The sequence below is a fragment of the Rhinopithecus bieti genome, unplaced genomic scaffold (assembly GCF_001698545.2).
Source record: "Rhinopithecus bieti isolate Rb0 unplaced genomic scaffold, ASM169854v2 scaffold_23411, whole genome shotgun sequence".
In the NCBI taxonomy this organism is placed as follows: Eukaryota; Metazoa; Chordata; class Mammalia; order Primates; family Cercopithecidae; genus Rhinopithecus; species Rhinopithecus bieti.
The window spans coordinates 622418-643252 of record NW_016811046.1 but is presented as its reverse complement, the minus strand read 5'-3'; the positions used below and the strand labels follow the sequence as shown (position 1 = coordinate 643252).

General features: G+C 35.5%; 1 protein-coding gene across 2 annotated transcripts in view; it reads left to right on the top strand.

Moving 5' to 3' along the window:
* Positions 1-20835, top strand: part of EDIL3 (EGF like and discoidin domains 3) — a 458492-nt gene that overhangs the window by 319955 nt on the left and 117702 nt on the right. For both annotated transcript variants that reach the window (XM_017893438.1, XM_017893439.1), the window contains 3 exons: positions 13830-13985; positions 15635-15779; positions 19783-19967. In XM_017893438.1, coding sequence (XP_017748927.1) covers positions 13830-13985; positions 15635-15779; positions 19783-19967 — 486 coding nt within the window. The remainder of the gene's footprint in view (positions 1-13829; positions 13986-15634; positions 15780-19782; positions 19968-20835) is intronic.

The following is a 20835-nucleotide window of genomic DNA, read 5'->3' as shown; positions in this document are numbered from 1 at the left end:
CTAAAAAAAAAAAAAAAAAAAAAGATATGACCTCTTCCAGGTAAACTTCATTACAGACTGCAGTGAATCTTTTGTATCAGGAGACATGTTAAGAGATCATGGAATATTGATAGGGTAGGTATGATTTTGGACAACATATTAAAAATTTACTCCTAATATGTCTAATATTCAATAATCTGGTTAGTTCAGCATAAAACATTCCTAGCAGCTACCTTTAGGTCTATAGTAACAACTCAGTAAGAGAAAAAACTAAGTAATATTTAGTTTATTCATACACATTTTTTGAATCATAAACTTAAATTCTTAAGAAAACCAGACAATCCCTTTTGTTATTTTTCAGAACATATGTTAATATATTTCAATGTGACAATGAGATTTAATTCCTAAAATGTATTTATTTTATTTTATTTTTGAAATGCAAATGTAAGATTGTATATATTTGGATTACAATAATGCCAGAAAAACACAAAGAATGTAGAATGCTAAGTTGTCCCTTGATAGTATCTGTTGCATATGTGTTTCAAAGGCACCCACTCCTTCTGTTTAGCTCTCTCATTTCTTTTTTTGTTTAATTCATTCGTATTCTACCATGCTAGAAATTAATATGCTAGAAAACATGCCGCCCTTTGCACTAGAGTATATGTTTGCTTTGTAGACTTCTTTTATCATCAGTGCATAAAAATAAAGAACATCACAGTTTTCTCTTTCCCAGAAGTACCTTTTAACTTTTTATTTGCGATGTTTGTTTTTGTCTTGATGTTTAATTGATCCCAAGTCAGAATTTAAAATACCAGGACACATGCTACCACTACCAATATTTTCAGACATGGAAAGGTGTAGAGTATTATCATATCAAAACTTGGAAACTGTTCTGATGGCATTGTTATTTGCATACTGCAAATAATACACTGGATTAAGAAAACCCAGGGACCACAGCTGGCAATCCATTCTCGTCTGCCTGCTAACCCTTTACCATCCTTGATGGATATATGATTATCCGAGAATTCTTTTAGGTTAGGACCATACTTAAAGTAATTGGATATTCAATTTTTATTTTTCTTTCTTATTCACTCAGCACTGTACTCAGTTTGAAATCCACTCAGTGTGATGGCAAATGCCGAGGAGTGCATTCATATGGGCCCTGTGGTGAGATTCTTGTCCCTCATGCCTGGGTCAGCTCTTAGAAGTAATGCACCTCCCCATCTCTCTCTTTAAAAGTTTTAATTAATAAACTCCTTTAAATGTTTCAACAGCAATTATTTTTGTTTTTTTTTTTTTCTTTTCCTTTTGGTTGAACAGGTTTGTGGTGATTATTTTGCTGTTTGCTTTTGTATAGCCCATTTCACAACAACGAAAGAGCCAATGCTTTTTGGCATGAGCCACCTATAGAAATGTAAGAAAGTCAAGCCTCACACACAGCATTTCTCTTCCCTCTCCCCTTCATAGCACTTACTGCCCCTGAGATTGTGCATTAAGGACTTTTTTTTTCTTTTTGGTAACTGTCTTTCTTCTTTCAAAAATATTCATTGACCTTAATTCATTGTTTCTAATGTGCTTTTTATTGGGGTTAGCATTTCTGCTTATGTGCTGACATCGTTTGCTCTTTTTATTCCTCTTGTTTCTTCTTCAACTTTATCTTTATTTACAAGAGTTCAAGACTACCTTAATATTTACAATTTCATCAAACGTGATATATAAGCTGAAGTCTTCAAAACCATGTAGCCACAGTTTAGTTCACTCCTGAATATGTAGCTGTGAGTGATGGAGGATGTGAAGAAACTCTAACAGCTAGTACCTAGAGAGGGGAGATGAGTACAATATAGTGGAAGCCATTCAGAAACAGGTGGAAATTCAGACGAAATGGTTATACCTGGCCCAGATTCCTGGAAATGCCAACAGCTTTCACCCCTGGTGGTGTATTGCTCCTGTTACATGCTGTGTAGTGAATGGGGTGTTTCACTTTAATTGGAAGTTTTACCAGGTGCAGAGAATCATAAAGAGATTATAGTTTTATGTTTATGCATGTGTGTTCTTTTCCCATGGTTATTCAAAGAGGACAGTTAAGTTAATTGAACACATGTCAAAGGCTAACCAGCATTCAGAACAGTGGAGGATAGTTTAAAGGTCCTCTTATCTGGAGCATCAGAATTAGTGTTTGGTTAGTTACCGAAAACCTTGATTAAAATAAAAAAAAATTTAAATTCCATACAAACTACATCAAGAAATCTCTAATTGATACTTGTTTTTATTTCATTGTTTAAACATATGGGTGAAGTTATTCAAGTATAGAATCCTAGATATCAATTACTTATCCCAATATTATAGACTCTTTAGTACTATGCCTTTTGAGGTTTTCAAAAGCTTGTTCATGATTTCAGAGGAAAAAAAAAAAAAACTTTTCTTTTTCAGTCACATTTTATCAATTATGTTTAATTAAATTACATAAGTAGAATAACAATCACAACTTGAAAAGAAAACAGATTGGGGAACAAACACAAGTGACCCTTGATGAGTGTGCAATTCATCTGCAAGAACAGAAGAGATTTGGCTTAGCAGAGAATAGCCCAAAGTGCCAGATGTGTAGAGCAGCAATTATGTTTCACAGTGGCAGTGAAGAGTGGCAGTGCTCAGGTTGTTGCTAATATGGAGGTGGTTTAAGAGAGAGATTCTGTTGTAGCCACTAGGACTAGTTATATTTGAATTACTCTTTTTTTTTTTTTTCCTTTGAGATGGAGTCTTGCTGTGTCGCCCAGGCTGGAGTGCAGTGGCGCGATCTCGGCTCACTACAAGCTCCACCTTCCAGGTTCATGCCATTCTCCTGCTTCAGCCTCCCGAGTAGCTGGGATTACAGGCACCCACCACCATGCCCGGTTACTTTTTTTCTGTATTTTCAGTAGAGACGAGGTTACACCGTGTTAGCCAGGATGGTCTCGATCTCCTGACCTCGTGATCTGCCCACCTCAGCCTCCAAAAGTGCTGGGATTACAGGTGTGAGCCAGAGTTACTCTTTAGCCTTAAACACCTCCAAAGCCTTCCTCCTTAGGTGTGTTCGTGATGCTTCTCCCCACCCAAGCCTTCACAGAATGTGTTAATGATGCATTTGATAAAATATATTAATAAGATAATGTGAAAGAACAGGGGAGTTGCAAACCCCTGTAACTTTTAACTGTGCTTTTAACTCAAAACTTTTGATGATCATGCTTGTCTATTTTTTTATCCCTTAAGTGACATACTTGCCATCCAAATCATTGGAGGTCTATCACCCAAAACAGATGGTTACCTGTTCTTTTTGCCTGAGACACATTGGTATTGCCAGCTCCCAAGGAAAAGCCCTTGTAGGAGAATTGTTTTCACTGTGACCAGTTGAAAACATACTTTTTTGAGGTAGAAAAAAATTTTTTTTTCCTACGGTTTCACTTAACACTTTACTTGTGGTCACAAAAAAGTGATTCTCCCCACCAACAACCAGTTATTCAGTGGACACTGACTGGGTATTGGACAGTTACTGCAAACTCTTACACTACCCTAGTTACTGTACACTCCACAGGTTAAAGACTAAGTCCCACAAGACTTCCTCAAGACAGTTCCACAAGACTTCAAATGCTAATTGCATCTGAATTGGGGTTCCCACTACACTCTCCCCTCCCTGGGTTCAAATAATTCGCCAGGATGCCTCACAGAACTCAGGGAAACACATTTACTTGTTTATTATAGAGGATATTACAAAGGATACAGATGAACAAGCAGATGAGGAGCATAGGGTGAGATATGGGGGAAGAGATGGGGAACTTCCTTGCCCTCTCTGATGTGACACCCTCCAGGATCCTCTGGGTATTCAGCAACCCAAAAGCTGTCTGAAGCCTGTTCTTTGGAGGTTTTATAGAAGTTTCATTATTTAGGCCTGATTGATGAAATCATTGGCCAGTAATGGTGAACTCAAACTTCAGTCCCTCTCTTCCTAGAGGACATGGGGTGGGGCTGAAGTTCCAACCCTCCAATCACATGATTGGTTCTCTTGGCAACCACTCTCATCCCAAGGCTATTCAAGAGCCTACCACGCGTCACCACATTAGAACAAAAGAGGTTTCTGTCACCAAAGAAATTCCAAGGGATTTAGGACTTCTGTATTCAACATTCCTATCCCTTTTGTAGGTAACTGTACTATTGCATAATATGGCCATATTTAAGTCATTTTCCTTGAGAATAGAGAAAGAGAAATCAATGATTTTTCCCCCACTTCAGATCTCACCTACCAGCACTGATGTAAGACTACACCTCCCTATTTCAAGGCACATTATTATCATCAGTCTGGGTAAGGTATCTTCCCATTTAATATTAAATTGTTACTCTCTTCCCACATTCCTATTCTTCTTCCGCTATGTGAGCCCAACCTAGTAGCTGATGTGTAACCTTTCATTCTACCTTCTTTGTGTTGATTTGAAGTCCATTGTTGGGGAGCACATGATGTTATATCATAAGGTGTGTTTTTAAATTTACATACATGGTACTATGTGCATTTAATTATCTTGTTTCTTTTTCACATATTCTTATGTTTTTTAGATAGCCATATAAAAGTCTAGTTCATCATTTCTGATTCTTAGAAAGTGTATTTATTGTGTGAGAGCTCACACACACACATACACACAGGTACATTTTATGTTTTAATATTCGATTCCTCTTGGAATACTCACCTAAGCTGCTCTCCTTTGCTAACATAAAAGTTATTACAATAGATATGTATATGGATTTCTTCTTAAGCACTTATGCAAATGTTTTCAGGCAAAATACACAGAAATAGGGTTGCTTAATTTTACTAACAACTAACAGATAAAAATGACTATGCTCGTTTACATTCCCATCATCAGCATCAGAATACTTCACCGATACTTGATATTATTTGATAGTTTTGTTTTGCCATGCTGTTGGCTGTAAATTGTTATATCTTTTTTTTTTTAACAAAATTGCATTTCTTTAATAGTGAAGGTTTGCTCTAAATTACCTTTAATATCATTTGCTCTATTTTCTATTGATTTCCTCATCTCTTTGCATTGTGTAAATGTGTGTCTATGTGATTTGCAAAAAAAAAAAAAAAAAAAAAAAAAAAAAAAAAAAAAAAAGAAGAAGAGAAAAGAAAGAGCAGGAGGAGGGGGAGGAAGAGGAAGAAAGAAGAAAAGAGAAAATAAGAAAAAACCTTTGATATGGTTTGGCTAGGTCCCCACCCAAATCTCATCTTGAATTGTAGCTCCCATAATCCCCATGTGTCAAGGAAGGGTCCCGGTGGGAGGTAATTGAATCATAAGGACAGGTTTTCCCATGCTGTTCGTTCTCATGACAGTGGATAACTGTTACGAGATCTGATGGTTGTATAAAGGGCAGACCCCTGCGTACATTCTCTTGTCTGCTACCATGTAAGATATGACTTTGCCCCTCTTTCTCCTTCTGCCATGTCAGCCCTCCCCAGCCGTGTGGAACTGTGAGTCCATTAAACCTCTTTTTCTTTGTAATTACTCAGTCTCAGGTATTTCTTCATAGCAGTATGAAAATGGACTCATACACCCTTGTATATTTTAGATCAGTTATTCTCACCTGAAAATGCAGTTCACATATTCCTTGAAGAAGCAGAGGATCCCAAAGACTCATTCAGGAGATTCACAAATCAACACAACTTTCACAATATTTATAAATTGATCTTTGTCATTTTTACTCTGTTGACATTTGTACTGATGCCACACATAGTAGTGAGTAAAACTGTTAGTGCCTTGGCAGAAGTAATGACAATAGCATCAGACTATACTAGGCATCATTGTATTTATCTCTATTTTACACACACAGGAGTGAAAAAAGAGAGGATCCAATTCATTTAAGAACATCCTTGATGAAGCAGTAATGATAACTAATTTTATTATTTTATTAAATGTCAATCCTTGTTAAGTCTATAATATTCTGTGTGATGAAAAGGGGGTTATGCATAAAGCACTTTTGCTGAGTACTGAAATGTGACCACTGTCTACAGGAAAAGCCTTTGCAAGATTGTGTGAGTTTCAAGATAAACAACTCCCTTCCCCTACGTTTTTGTATCATGTTTACTTCAAATAACAACTGATAGACCAGCTATAGTTATTCATACCTGGATATCAGGCAGATATTTTCTTGAAAATGAATAAAGCAATCCTGCCACATGAATGAAAACAGCTGATAGTCTTTGTTGCTAGTTATAAAATTGGAAATTTCAAGTGAAATTTAAAATTTTGGAAAACTTGTAACTGTCAATGTGAGTTTCATATCTTCCAATAATTAAAAACTTTTCTGATGAAATTGGTAGTGATATTAATCAGTGCAAGTTTTTTGTATTATATAGTGAAATGTGTCATCATTTAGAAAATCTACATAGCTCCGTGAGCCAGTATGTTGCAAATGACCAATGTACAATGTTACAAAACCATACATGGGTGAAAAATCCATTCAAAGTGCAAAATAGACCAATAGATTTTAACACAAGGAATATGAAAACTTCATTGGTAGATTTCAGATTCCACAGAGCAACTAAAATTTAACAAACTACTTTTGTTAAAATTTAAAAAGCAAACTTTTCAAGTTTGGGTATGGTGTCAAAGAATATTCACAGTTATATGGAAAAGTTGCTAAGTCATCTTTTCTTTTCTGGCTGGATATTTGTGTGAAGCTAGTTTTTCTTCCTATACTGCAACCAAAACAACATACTGCAATAGATTGAATATAGAAACAAATGAGAACCTGTCTTCTCTTAAGCTAGATTTCAAAGAGATTTGATAAAATATAAAATAACTCTTTCTTCTCAGTAAATTTTGTTTGTTTTGAACAATATAGTTATTTTCACAAAATGTAATGTTTATGGTAATGTTTAACTTGTGTTCATTATTGTCATTTTTGGTGAATTAATATATTTTTAATTTGCCAGTATTAATTTCTAATATGATAAATATTTACATATATATATAACCCACAATGGCATGTGTGTGTCTGTGTGTGTGTATGTGTGTGTGTGCACACTTGTGCCTGTGTTTGTTCTTTGGGGCTTTTAATAGTTTTTATAAAGTTTAAAAAAGTACTGAGACTAAATGTTTGAGAACTAGTGTACTTAGTAATAAGTCCCTGTGGGCTGGGCGCGGTGGCTCACACCTGTAATCCCAGCACTCTGGGAGGCCGAGGCGGGCAGATCACCTGAGGTTGAGAGTTTAAGATCAGCCTGGCCAACATGGAGAAACTCCGTCTCTACTAAAAATACAAAATTAGCCAGGAGTGGTGGTGCACACCTGTAATCCCAGCTACTCGAGAGGCTGAGGCAGGAGAATCGCTTGAACCCGGGAGGCAGAGGTTGCAGTGAGCCAAGATCGTACCATTGTACTCCAGCCTGGGTGACATAGCAAGACTCCATCTCAAAATAATAAGAAGAAGAAGAAAGAAGAAAGAAGAAGGAGGAGGAAGGAGGAGGAAGGAGGAGGGAGGCTGAGGGAGGAGGAGGAGGAAGAAGAAGAAGAAGGAGGAGGAGGAAGAATAAGAAGAGGGAGGAGGAGGAGGGAAAGAAGAAAGAAGGAAGAAGGAAGGAAGACGAAGGAAGAAGAAAGAAGAAGAAGAAGCCCCTGTCAAATCTAGACATTGCAGATATCTTCTTCCAGATTGTCACCTTCCTGTGAACTTTACCTGTGATGTTCTTGTAATAAGAATGTTCACTTTTTAAAATTTTGGGGAAGTATGCAATACATGGTCCTGTTGCTGAAGTCTTACTACTCTTTCAACAGCATTATGCTAAGATCTCTCTCTCTCCCTCCACCATCCCTGCATTCTTTTCTCACGTCCCTCTTCCTTTCTCCCTTCCTCCTTCATTCTTGTTCTTACATTTTACAAGTAAATAGCATCTTCTTTTCTGTACTTTTTCTTAGTAAAATTACTTAGATGCCTATTGATAGATGCTTTAAATTGTTTGAAATTGTGTTTTATTATATGCAGTGCTGTAAGGAATAACTTTTTGCCAACATCAGTTTACTCATACTTGTAGGATACATTTTTAAAATAGAATTGCTGAGTTAAAGAGGGTGTGTGTTTGTCATTGTTTCATATAACCAAATTGTCTTTCATAAATACAATGTCGTTACACTATCACATGAAAACGATGTCATTTATAGTCTCATAGGTATAAACATGCCTAGTTCTGTATATTATTGCTAATATTGTGTAGTCCAACATTTTGATTTTTGTTTTTGATAGGTGAATTATGATTACTTGGTGTAGATTTAATTTACTTTTTTATGAATAGGAATATCTTTTCATATGTTTAAAATCCATATGCATTCCTTTTAATGGCTACTAATCAAATCCTTTGCTCATTTCTATTGGGTTAGTTGTATTTTATCTATCTATATATGATATAATATCTTTGACTGATCAGTCATTTGCTATGATACAATTTGTAAAAGTTTAATCCCCATTTGTCATTTGTATTTTGACTTTATTTTGCTTTTAATCTTGCAGAAGTTTTTACTTTGATTAATAACATTTTTAAATCCAGTGTCATGAGTAGAAACCCATTTTCATCTCTGAGATTATTTTTAATTCTGTTTTCCTCTGATTATTTTGTGGAACTTATTCTGGGATAGGATGATAGACAATGATCTAAATTTATTTGAGAAATCTGTCAAATTGTCCCAACCCAATTATTTAATACTCTGTCTTTTTTTCTCTCATTTAAATATTATTTATTTCATATACAAAAGTTTCCTGCATATTGGAATCTATTGGTTTTCTATTCTGTTCTATTCACATGTCTCCATGTGTGCCAGTATCACACTATTTTGATTATATTTTCAGTCGATAATTGCTGGTGTAGAATAGTTATATGCTGATCTTATATTAAGCAAACTTGCAGAACTTTTAAATTAGTTTATATTATTTCTTGCTTCTCTAGGATTTTCAAAGTAAATTGTTAGTTGCATCATCTCCCAATATGAGAAATATCAGCAATCCATCCTCTTCCCTTCTGGAAAGGGTTTCATAACCCTGGCTTGCTGCTTACTAGTTTATTCTTCAGCTCTGTCTCTTTGCTTCTTTGCTATTGAAACCACTCCATTGGAAATGTTATTTAGACAATTATCTTTTTATATCGAATTATCCGGTATCACCAATTGGTTCTTATTTATATGCTTGTTCCTTTCTTACGTTTCAGAAAATCTTCTTTGTCTTTTCAGGGATTTCTTTTGAATTTTAAAGTCTGAATCTGTTCTCTATTAGACTACTTTTTATTCTAGTATTAGTTTGTTGTTTTTTTCCTTTTGATCATGGTGCTTACATTCCCTAGAGAATTTGTTATTAATACTTCGGCTAGTGATGTATCTAGAAAGAAGGGTAAAATTCATGTCCCAGCTTGAGCTACTACAGGTGGATTGAGTTGATGTAGAGAGGATACCTCATAACAAAGTTATCATCTGTACTGACTCTACAGTCCCCTTTCTGGCAAAAGACTTCATCTGCCTCAGACACTGCTCTTACCAGGACTTCATCACTCTGCTTTACCTCCTTAGTCCATAAACTGGGATGTGGAGGGCAGAGGGTACAACACTCAAGCCTGTTAGCGCCTACAGACTCCCCTCTAAGCCTGACCCACATTTTTCTACTGCTTCTTACTGGTACTGGGTTGGAACTGAGTAGATCTGAAAGAGTTCAACAAGTAAAGTGAGAATGAGAAAGAGAAATAGAACATGTAGAAAGTTCTTCCCAAGCCTGATAACCTTTATGAGCCCTTGGAGTTACCCTCGATAAACCCCAAACACAAACATACACTGGGATCTCAAATTTCCACTTACACTAAGGCTTTACCATAGTTTCTGTGTTCAAGTATGATAAACTTCAAAGCCTGCTCAGCAATGTTCTGTCCCAGGGCATCTTAAGTGCTGGATTCAGTAGAGAGGGCTAGTAGCCCATGCTAGTTGCTGTCTTGTCAAGAACTCTGTTAATTAACAAGAACCTTGTTAATCCTGCCCCCCACGGTAAGGCTCATGATTAGATTTAAACACACACACACACACACACACACACACACCCCTAACCATAGTAGCCAGCCCTAAATGTCTTATTAGTATATAACTTTGGAAGTCATTTGCAAAATTATCTTTATATGGTTGTTATTGAAACAGGAAAAGTTCCCTTTTCCCACTTGCAGGGTATGTGATAGGGTGTAGCTTGCTTCTTCAGTGTCTCAATGTGCAAAACCCCTAGGGGGAAGAGACAGATGGGCACGTCGTTGGGAGCATGGGCTCCGACCCCATAGCAGCTTCTAGGGGTGAACATTTACAGTTCCGGAAGCCCCACTGTGCATGTTACAGTGTGTTCTTTTAGTTTTGCCATCTGTAGGCAGCTTATGTTAATCAGCTCAATTAGACATTCTGCCTTATCACAAGGACAGAGGGCTTTCTCTATCCTGGGGTTCTTGCCTTGGTGTACCAGAAAAATCTGATCACATGTTGGCTTGGAGAATGAGTGCAAGGTTTTATTGAGTGGTGGAAGCAGCTCTCAGTGAGGTGGATGGGAAGCCAGGAGGGGTATGGAGTGGGAAGGTGGTCTTCCCATGGAGTTTGGTGGCTCAGCGGCAGGACTTTCCTCCAACTGCCCTGGCCAAATTCCCCTTGGTATCTACATCGTTCCACCCGTCGATGGCCTGCTGGCGTCTGCTGGTGCCTGTCAGTGGTGCTTTTCTGCTCCTCTGCTCCTCTCCACATCCAGCCACCTGTGTGCTCTTCTGCCGGTCTGTTCCTCTCAATGCCCAGCTGCTTGCCTGCGTGCCCACTAGGGTCTGGGGGCTTTTACAGGCACAGGATGCGAGCATGGTGGGCCAGGTGCTCTTGGAAAACGCAGCATTTGGACATGAAACAGGAGTGTTTGTCCTCACCTAGATCCATGGGCACAGGCCGAAGGGTGGAACCCTCGCCAAGGTCCCTGCCCTTCTCCTCCCAGCACTTCCCTTTCCCCACCCCATATCATTACGACTATCGGCTTTTATAAATACACTTCTCAAAATCCAAATTTTCTGGCATTGAGTGGTTAAAGGCAGAAGATGTAAAGGAAATGGTTTTTTGCTCCTTTTCATGTAAAAAAAAAATTTAAAAAAATGTTCTAAGTGCTTTCTAGGTGGCAGATGTTGTTAATGTTTTACATGCACATATCATATAATCTTCACATATTTTATTAAAACCTCCTTTACAGGGAGGAAATTAAATTTCAAAAAGCTTAGACAAATTGTTCAAGATTATATAGGTCAGAAGTGACGAAAACAAGACTGAAATCCCCATCAGTCCGCTCCTCCCTTCTGCATACCCTTAGCATATGTTCTAAGCATTCTAGATTCAGATTATCATTCTTTCTATTTATATTAATGTAGGAGGCCACCGTTTGCTCAAAAATACCTTAGAATGCACTTCTGCTTTTTAAGGATACACAGTGTTCCTACCACCCAGTGGAACAGCAATTTCTCTGAAATCAGATACATAAATGAAAATAGTTTATTTTCTTTTCAGGCATCCACCAAGCTCATAGAAAATAATTTAGACATTTCTGATGCAATCCTCAATAGACCTTTTACGTAGTATGTGGGATAGTTCATACAGGGAGAATAAAATTAAGATCACCTTTTAGCTATTGTTATTTTACAGAGATATCACAAAATAATGTTGGAATGGGATGGAAAGAAATTACTTGCAGATATTTGTAAGTGGAAGTGTTTCTAAAATCATGCCATATATTTTCTCCAAGGCTTACTTAATTTCCTATAGCAACATAGTTTACTGGTATTAAATTTGAGTATGACTATGATGGTGACAACTTATCTTCCTTATACTGAATTATTTTTCAAGCTTAATAGTGCTAGATACATGAAAAGTCAAAAGTTTAAAACCTGTAATTACTAAAACTTAGTGAGCCTGAGCCTGTATTCTTATAAATGTTTTAATTTTAATTTTGTGTTTAATGGAAGTAGTGCCAAAATTTAATTACAAATATCTACTAAAAGTTAGACACAACCCAAACTGGGTGATGCTTAACTAACTGCAATTCCATCTTCCTAAAATACATATGCAGAGCTTCTAAATATTAGAGCAAATAGAATTTTTACATGATTTTTAATGATTTAGAGAAAATACAAATTCAGGTTTTTATTTTTTGATCCCATTATGCATCTACAATTAGAGCTTTAGCAAATTAGTTTCTATAGCTTATGAGCCAAAACTCTAGCAAAGATAATTTGGCTGTCTACAACAGGTATAAACAAGATAATTGAAATGAGATAAAAGATAATTGAAAACGGAATGTTTAGCAACATCAAATGTGAAACTTGGCTTCCAAAATGTGAGAAAACATGATTCAAAGTGTCCACTGTGTATGTTGTATGTATTGGGAATGTTTAAACTGCAAAGAGTCTCAGATTTTAAAAAAAAGAGAAAATGTCATGCATAAGATAATGAAAGAATATAACTTTTTCATAGCAGTGTGCTAATTGACCTAACATACTGAAATAAACTATCTTTCAGACATTCCCTGTTTCAAGTTGCACAGTTAAAACTCCAAAATCAATCTTTAAAGGACTAATGGATATAGATGTAGATAAATATTAAGAGTAGTAAGCAAAATTTACATTCATGAGGGATACTGTCTTTTTGAACCTCCAAAGAGGAATGGGACTTAAAATGTATTATGATTATAGTTGTGTGATGTCTGAACATCGAAATGAGAAAACCAAACTTGGATGTCTGAGTCCATCCACTTAGCATTGTCCAAGGAAAAAAGGGAACATCGGCCCACAATTTTACACAAAATTTTACTCATCAAAACTCCAGATTTTCTTTATATATGAATAAGACTGAGAATCACCTCGTGGGAAATATTTAAGGGAACGATTTTATGGGGTTTCAATGGGGAAGATGAGACTTTGGGAGACTCAGAAACAATGGTGATAGAGTGGCTGTTTTCATCATGCACACCCTGGACCATTTCAAATGCTAACTCTCAAAGTCTCATCCTACAGTGGAAAACTCTAATCACTTACATGAATCTGAAGATTTTCTGATTTTCTTTGGAAAATAATATCTGAGTCATTAACTTAATATTCTGGTATGACATATTTAATTTTTTCTGATTTATATTTTTAGAGAGGGTGATTTATAGCAATTTATCAACAACATTTAAAAGATTTTATATACATCATAAAGGCATTTTAATTTTAATGTTTACCATATATGAAATTTTAATGTTTACCAGATATGAATAAGGCACTTTTCTACATTGTAGCATTTAATTGTTATTAAATGTTAAGTGTCAAAAAGATATCTCTATTAAATATGAGAAGAATATTAGCAATTTTATTTGATGTATGTTACTCCTGAAGCAAACTGTTGCTTTAATCAGTTTATACACATTAACAGTTGTGTTGACAATAGAGTTTTATACTAATGACACAGATTACTTTGACAAGAGAATATTACCATTTTTCAGTTTATTAAGTTACATCTGCATGTCGTGAGAAACCAGATGTTTTCTATACTTACGTTTTTGGGACATATTGCCCTTTTCAAAGCCTGTTCACAAATATTTGTTTGCTTAAAAATAGTATTCGATTATAGAAAGGAATTTTGAAGCTAAACTTAATATATGGCTATTGTAAACATTTATCTGTAAAAACTACATGAAAATTATTAGTTTTTATATTATTATTTATCTGCATTAACAATGTTCTATTTCTAAAATTCGTATTTTCAATATTGTTATCCTGAAAGCAATAAGATTATTGTTGATTATGCTTGTCTTTTCAGATAAATTTGCAAAGGAAAATGAGAGTTACTGGTGTGATTACCCAAGGAGCCAAGAGGATTGGAAGCCCAGAGTATATAAAATCCTACAAAATTGCCTACAGTAATGATGGAAAGACTTGGGCAATGTACAAAGTGAAAGGCACCAATGAAGACATGGTAAGAGTAATTTAACCTATCTAATTTAAAAGTTAAATGTCATTGATAATCATTGACTATCAAATGACAAGGTCTTCAGGAGAAGACTTATGTTGATGAAAATAAATTACTGATGCGTCTTGTTTTTAATTGGTCTAGTGTGGTGAAGGAAGTAGTAATTTCTCCAATTTATAAATTTAAAATGGCTGACATTTAAGATTTTCACACATTTTAATTGGTGGTGCTACAAATACTTTGACACAGATGGACATAGTCTTTTCTATGACAATTAAACTTTATTTGAATGATACATTTTTATTTCATTTTTATTGCTTTCGTGATTAACGCACTTTTTTGTTTGTTTGTTTTGTTTTGTTTTGTGTTTTGAGACGGAGTCTCACTCTATCGCCCAGGCTGGAGTGCAGTGGCGCGATCTTGGCTCACTGCAAGCTCCGCCTCCTGGGTTCACCCCACTCTCCTGCCTCAGCCTCCCAAATAGCTGGGACTACAGGCACCTGCCACCACGCCCGACTAACTTTTTGTAGTTTTAGTAGTGATGGGGTTTCACCGTGTTAGCCAGGATGGTCTCCGTCTCCTGACCTCGTGATCCTCCTGCCTTGGCCTCCCAAAGTTCTGGGATTACAGGAGTGAGCCACCGCACCCAGCCAATTTCCACACTTCTTAATGAAATAACTATTATATTAATGAAAACTATTATCTTAAAAGCAAGAAAAGCACTAAATGATAGAAGAGATATATATCTTTATATGCTTCATATTGGAAGAAAGATTTGTTACTTAGCAAAATAAAATATAGAGGTATTGGATATAATATTCAATACCTCCTTTTCTTTTCTTATGATATTCCCAATTCTTTCGTTAGTTCTTCATCAAAAATTTTAATTTTAAAAATATCAGAACTGGAGATCATCCCATTTAAAATCAAAGCATTAATTACCAGAACTCTAATAAAAATTATATTAAAATATTAAAAAAATTACCCTTCTTAAATGAATTTAAATAAGGTTTTTGGATTATCAGGTTTACATAAAAGGTAAAATAAAAATAAACCTTAATGAATTTACAATGACACATTATAGTACTTGAATTTTAGAGGCAAACATAGTTTTTGGCTGAAAATTTTAATAAGGAATTCTATTATCCAATTACTTGGGGCTGGTTGATGAAGATATAATCTTGATGAGTCAAACCTTAAAGCATCATAAATCTAATCATAGCATTAGAGAGACTGGATGATCAGGAAGCAGTAGCAAAGACTGGATTCTACCCCCAAAAGTACGAATACTAAGTAGCAAAATGGGCAGACAGTCCCAGATTAAATTGAAGGATTTAAGGTGTCCATTTCTCAAAAAAAGAGAAGAGCACTCCCCTGGTTCTGAAAGACTGGCCTTAAAATTGACAAGATCATCACAGTGGAATATAGATCAAATCATGAGCCACAGTGGTTTATGGCTTTAATTAGGATTTTATGGTGGGTTTTATATTCAGTGCTCATGGCAAGGCACTTCTCAAATGCTCCATGCTCCCAAATTATGTAATCTGATCTTTGAACAATTATTTTTGATAAGGTGTAGATAGGGTCAATATGTAAAAATAGGTAAAGAAGCTGTTGCAATGAATGATTTTAAACTCTGTATTGTTTTTACACAGGTGTTTCGTGGAAACATTGATAACAACACTCCATATGCTAACTCTTTCACACCCCCCATAAAAGCTCAGTATGTAAGACTCTATCCCCAAGTTTGTCGAAGACATTGCACTTTGCGAATGGAACTTCTTGGCTGTGAACTGTCGGGTAAGTCTCAAATTAACTAGTTCTGTATTCTCTTTAAAGAAAACAAAAAGCATATTTGTATGTAGCCTGTTACTAACCTGCAAATTCAACAACCACAGAAATTATTTCTGGGGCAAACTGTCTACAACATGGTCCAGGGAAAACCAGTGTGTGTTTATGTGTAGAATAAACAAGTTCTAAAACATGCCACAGGGTAGAACTAATGTAGAAAGAGTAATGTGTTTTGTTGAGTGGTCAAAGAAAGCACAAGGAATTCTCATGGGAAACTTGTCACTTTTAAATGTGTCTCATTGTTTTGCATAATAACTTTGATTTATGTTTTCTGACAGAAGTTTAGTAAGAACTGGAATCTACCCGACCTCATAAATTGCAGTTAAGGTTAGGCTATATAACACAGAAGAGTAAGTTTATCTTTGTCCATCTACCATAAGAACTTTATCTTTGTCTGTCTACCATAAGAACTTTATCTTTGTCTGTCTACCATAAGAACCTTTTTTTTAGGTTTTATGAAACATGTAAATTTATCATTCCTCCCAAGGGGACAATACTTCAATACCAAGATTGCTAATATAAATTCATTCTTGGATCATTCTTAGCTAGCAACCTGCTTATTGTACAAATAGTGGTTATCCAACTCAAGGATAACCTATCAAAGGACTCGGAGTTAAGTAATTCTTGTCCCCCAGGAGCATCAATATTAGATGTGAAGATGAAGACCTAATGTGTGGGTCTTACAGTGGCCCCATTTCAATATAGCTAGATTCTGAATGAAATAGAAAATTGTATCTAGGCATTTCACTTGTTATATTTTTGGTAGTTGTTCTTATATTTCTGGCATCACAATTTACAAACTATCTTTGCCGCAGTGGCCTGAAATTATTTTGTTCAAATAACTGTGAAGAAAACTAAAAGTGCATATGTGCTCCACTTTTAGTGTAACCTTGAAGTGAGGAAAACCTTTACCAAATCTAAAACAATACCACTTAATTAAAATAGGAGAACAAGTCCCTGCAAAGAGACAACTGTGAGCTTTTATTCATTTCAAGAGGTTGCCTATAGGTTAAAGCGCATACTTTATATCTATTTCTCTTCCTAAATTTATTTGTGTTGCCTAAAAAGGAATGATTTTCAAGTAAATAAAATTTACTGTTAAATAGCCAATTTTTAATAAGCCCATTACATTTTAAGAATTAAAGTAATTTGTACAGGCAAGCAAACCTATTTTAAGAATCACATTTTCATATCTATATTGGTGTATTTTTTGAAGCAATCAACTTTTGCTTTAGTACCATTAATTTTCCTAACAGAGATCTTTTCCTTATTTTGGTAATTCAATCCAGTTTGTTTACTCCAGTTATTAAGATTCAGTAAATCTTAGCAGACTTATTGCTGTACAGTGTTTGTATTCCGTGTCACTATATCACCACAGACCAGTGTCATCCCTAAGCCATTTATCATAAAGCAATCAAGAGAAAGCCACAATATGATGAGGTCTGCTGCAAGCCACATGGTTTTTAGTTGCTTAACATCGCCTTCAACAATTTTTCAGTCTTTTGATTCATGAGGGTCAGTCTTTCACACATGGCACGGTTACACCCCTAAGATGTGAATATATTTTACTTCCAAGTTTGACAAGACATTACACCTGACACTTTACAGGTTTTATTTTCTCAAAAAGAAGCAGTGCTGCATCTCCCAGCACAGCAAATTGATTTTGAACTTGCATGCAGAGAGTAATATCTCTCAATGGTTGCTTTAAAAAACTAGAGCACTTCATTATAGAAATACCAATTTCATTGTTAATACTTCATTTTGTTCAAGTGCTGACCACGCTGGTGAAAGTTAATTAATTGATATGCATGAAATAATATGGATAAGAAGTAAAATATGTGGCATGAGGCACATTGGCCGAGAGCTTAGCTGTAACACTTGGAAATAAACACTAATGTAATGTACCAAACTACTCCCCACAATCCAGTGGAACACTGTAAAGCCTTATTGTATTCAGTAAATTGTTACTAAAATCTTTCACCCTGCCTAGAAGATCAGCACGTAATCTCTTCCCAGAGACTTTTGAAGATCATCTCCTAAATTCTCTGAAAGAAGTATGACTTAAAATGTTTGGAATAAAATAGATTATGACCCTAATTAGAGGAGGAATACTCATCCATTCATTCTATGAACCAATAATTTGGCAATTCTGAGATAAATACTAGACAACAGAATGGGTATAAAGTGAATTTTATGACTAAGCAGAAATGGCCAAAGTAAAGGCATTCTTTTTCTATCCAGTACTTCAATACTATGTTATATCACAAAAGGAAAGAAACAACTACCTTTCCTCTTTCTTTGTATCTCCTGGAAACTAAGCAAAGTTTTCAAAGGCTTGGGGGGTGGTATGCAGGTAGAGGCAAAGATGGGGATAAAAGAACAAGTCAGAATTTTTCAATGCAGACAATGCATGTTACTATAAAACTAACTTCCTGAAGATAAATAGCTCGCCATTAAGCCTGTTAGAACTTTCTAGACTCTTAGATAATTACGACTTTTTTTTTCACCCAGAATATACAGGTAGGCATTACAGTTATCTTTAACATGAGGCTTCAGATACATAGCTCCTATACCAAAATGCACTTGTGTTAAGACATATAGCCCTCCTTGTCATATTTTCCATGTTTTCATAGGATACGCATTTCCTAGATGGTGGAGGTGAAGGGAAATATGGGGAGCCTCAAGAAGGAAGAAGTAATTTAGATTGACCAGGACAGAAAGCAATTAGTTATAGCTAAGAATTATTGATCAATGAAGAGTTCTAAAGCACTTCCTTGAGGTAGTTTCTATTATTATCACCATCTTAAAGATGAGAAAATTTAGGTAGAAAGTTGTTAAATAACAGGGCAAGTCCACACAGCTGGGAAATGGGAGACAGTAGAGTGTGAGGAGAAAGTATTGGGTTGGAGGAGTGTCCTCTTGTCATCTTTGCTTCTTTGATGATCAAACTTACTTGACCAAAATTTAACAGTTTCACATAAAGAAGACTCAGCCCCTGGCTCATATGATGATAGAATCATGCTCTCTATTACAAAAATTGTAAAGAGCATTTTGTCACAGTTACAATCCAAGATTAGGAAATTGTGTGTATATGTATACACACACAAATATATGTACATACATATAATTTTTCAAGGACAGGCAGGCCAAAATTTTTACTATATTAAACTCAAAATATATGCTGTAGATTTGAGAATCTTACAAAAATACCTAAACTTTATAGGTTATTGAATATGATTGAAATAAAATAATGTATTAAAAGGTTTGTTCAGTGGTGGTTTTAGCTAGAATTGTCTTATTATCTTCTGTTATCTATTAGTTTAAATTACGCTTGCACAATGCCTGGCACATGGCATACCCTCAGTAAATACTAGATTCCTGTCTTACAGAAGAAATGATGTTGGTGCTGTAAGAATCAGTGATAAAGATTAACATATTTCTTGAAAAACAAAATGCTGTCCAGTTTAGAATACAACAGTGGAGCAGCTTGTGAAAATGACTTTGTACTGAGGGAATTTTCATTTGCAGTAATATGAAAACAAATAAAAGAAAACAAATATACTTTGTGAGAAAATGTCCCATTTTAAAGACAAAATGAAACTGTTGAAAACTAGGTAGCAGTCAGGAGGCCTCCAGTAATGAGGCAGGAGAGAGCATTTCAGCATTGTTTTCATTTTGCAAAATCATCTATCACAGAAAAGTAGTTTAAATTGTCCTGTTTTCAATTTTTTCAAAATATATTCAGGCAAAATAGCTTGAATTTACTATCTTGTTTTTCGATTTTGTTTCAGATTTATTTCTGATTATAGCTTTTTTTTGGATTTAGATGCTTTCTCTTTGAAGGAATGAATAGTATTATGTTTAATCTTCTCTTGCCTATCTAAAATGAATGCAAAAAAGTTCCAGGGTGATAAATTATTTTTCTCATGGAGCCCTTCTCATTTTCTTTCAGGTTGTTCTGAGCCTCTAGGTATGAAATCAGGACATATACAAGACTATCAGATCACTGCCTCCAGCGTCTTCAGAACGCTCAACATGGACATGTTCACTTGGGAACCAAGGAAAGCTCGACTGGACAAGCAAGGCAAAGTGAATGCCTGGACCTCTGGCCACAATGACCAGTCACAATGGTTACAGGTAAAATTTTCCAAAACTGTTTAACTACCCCCTATTCCTCTTTCTTAGAAGATTTCCTGTTGATTAGGTGAGTGTCAGAGTCGTTACCTTCATGCTAATTTAAATGTGCCTTCATCTTTGGCTTAACTAAATTGATAAAACACAAATTCCTTATGAAGCCATGTCTGTGGGCTATTTTTACACTGGCGTTGGTTTATAGATGCTAGTGTCAGCTTGATGCAGAAGACTGTACCAGATCACACTATGTGTATGTCAATTGATTGATTAGGAGAGCATTTGCATCTTAACTCTCATCCATTCTAATACTTTGTATTAATATTGGCTTTGAAAGCATGACAGCAGGAATCCACAGGGCATTGAAATCATGCTACTGACCTGCAAACTGTTCACATAGAATCATGACTCATGACATATTAGCTCCTTACCTGTGGTTGCTAAGCAATGAAGATATTTGATTACATTCTCAAAACAGGTCTTGCTTATAGAAGGAAACCATAGATACTGCAGAGTTTATTTATCATTTGCAAATGAAGTAAGGTTATAGTCAGTGCATTTTAAAACAATCTTCATGAAACTCACTTATTTGTGGAGCACGTTTAAATATGCACAGGTTTGTTAGTGGCTTCTGTGGCAAAAAGTAAGACAACTCAATTGCGTAATGAGATCACTTTATAGTGAAAGATAGGAGTTCTGTTCTTGTTGATTTTATGCTGTATTCATGAGTTTAAAACTGTAGTAGTTCATTGCATTCCCAGAAATCATGAAAACAATTTAAAATAGCGAATTCCACCCCTATCAAACAAGATTTGCTAAATCTGTAATGGTTCTTATCAGGTTACCTGAAATTTGCAATAGTTCCTCCCCTCCC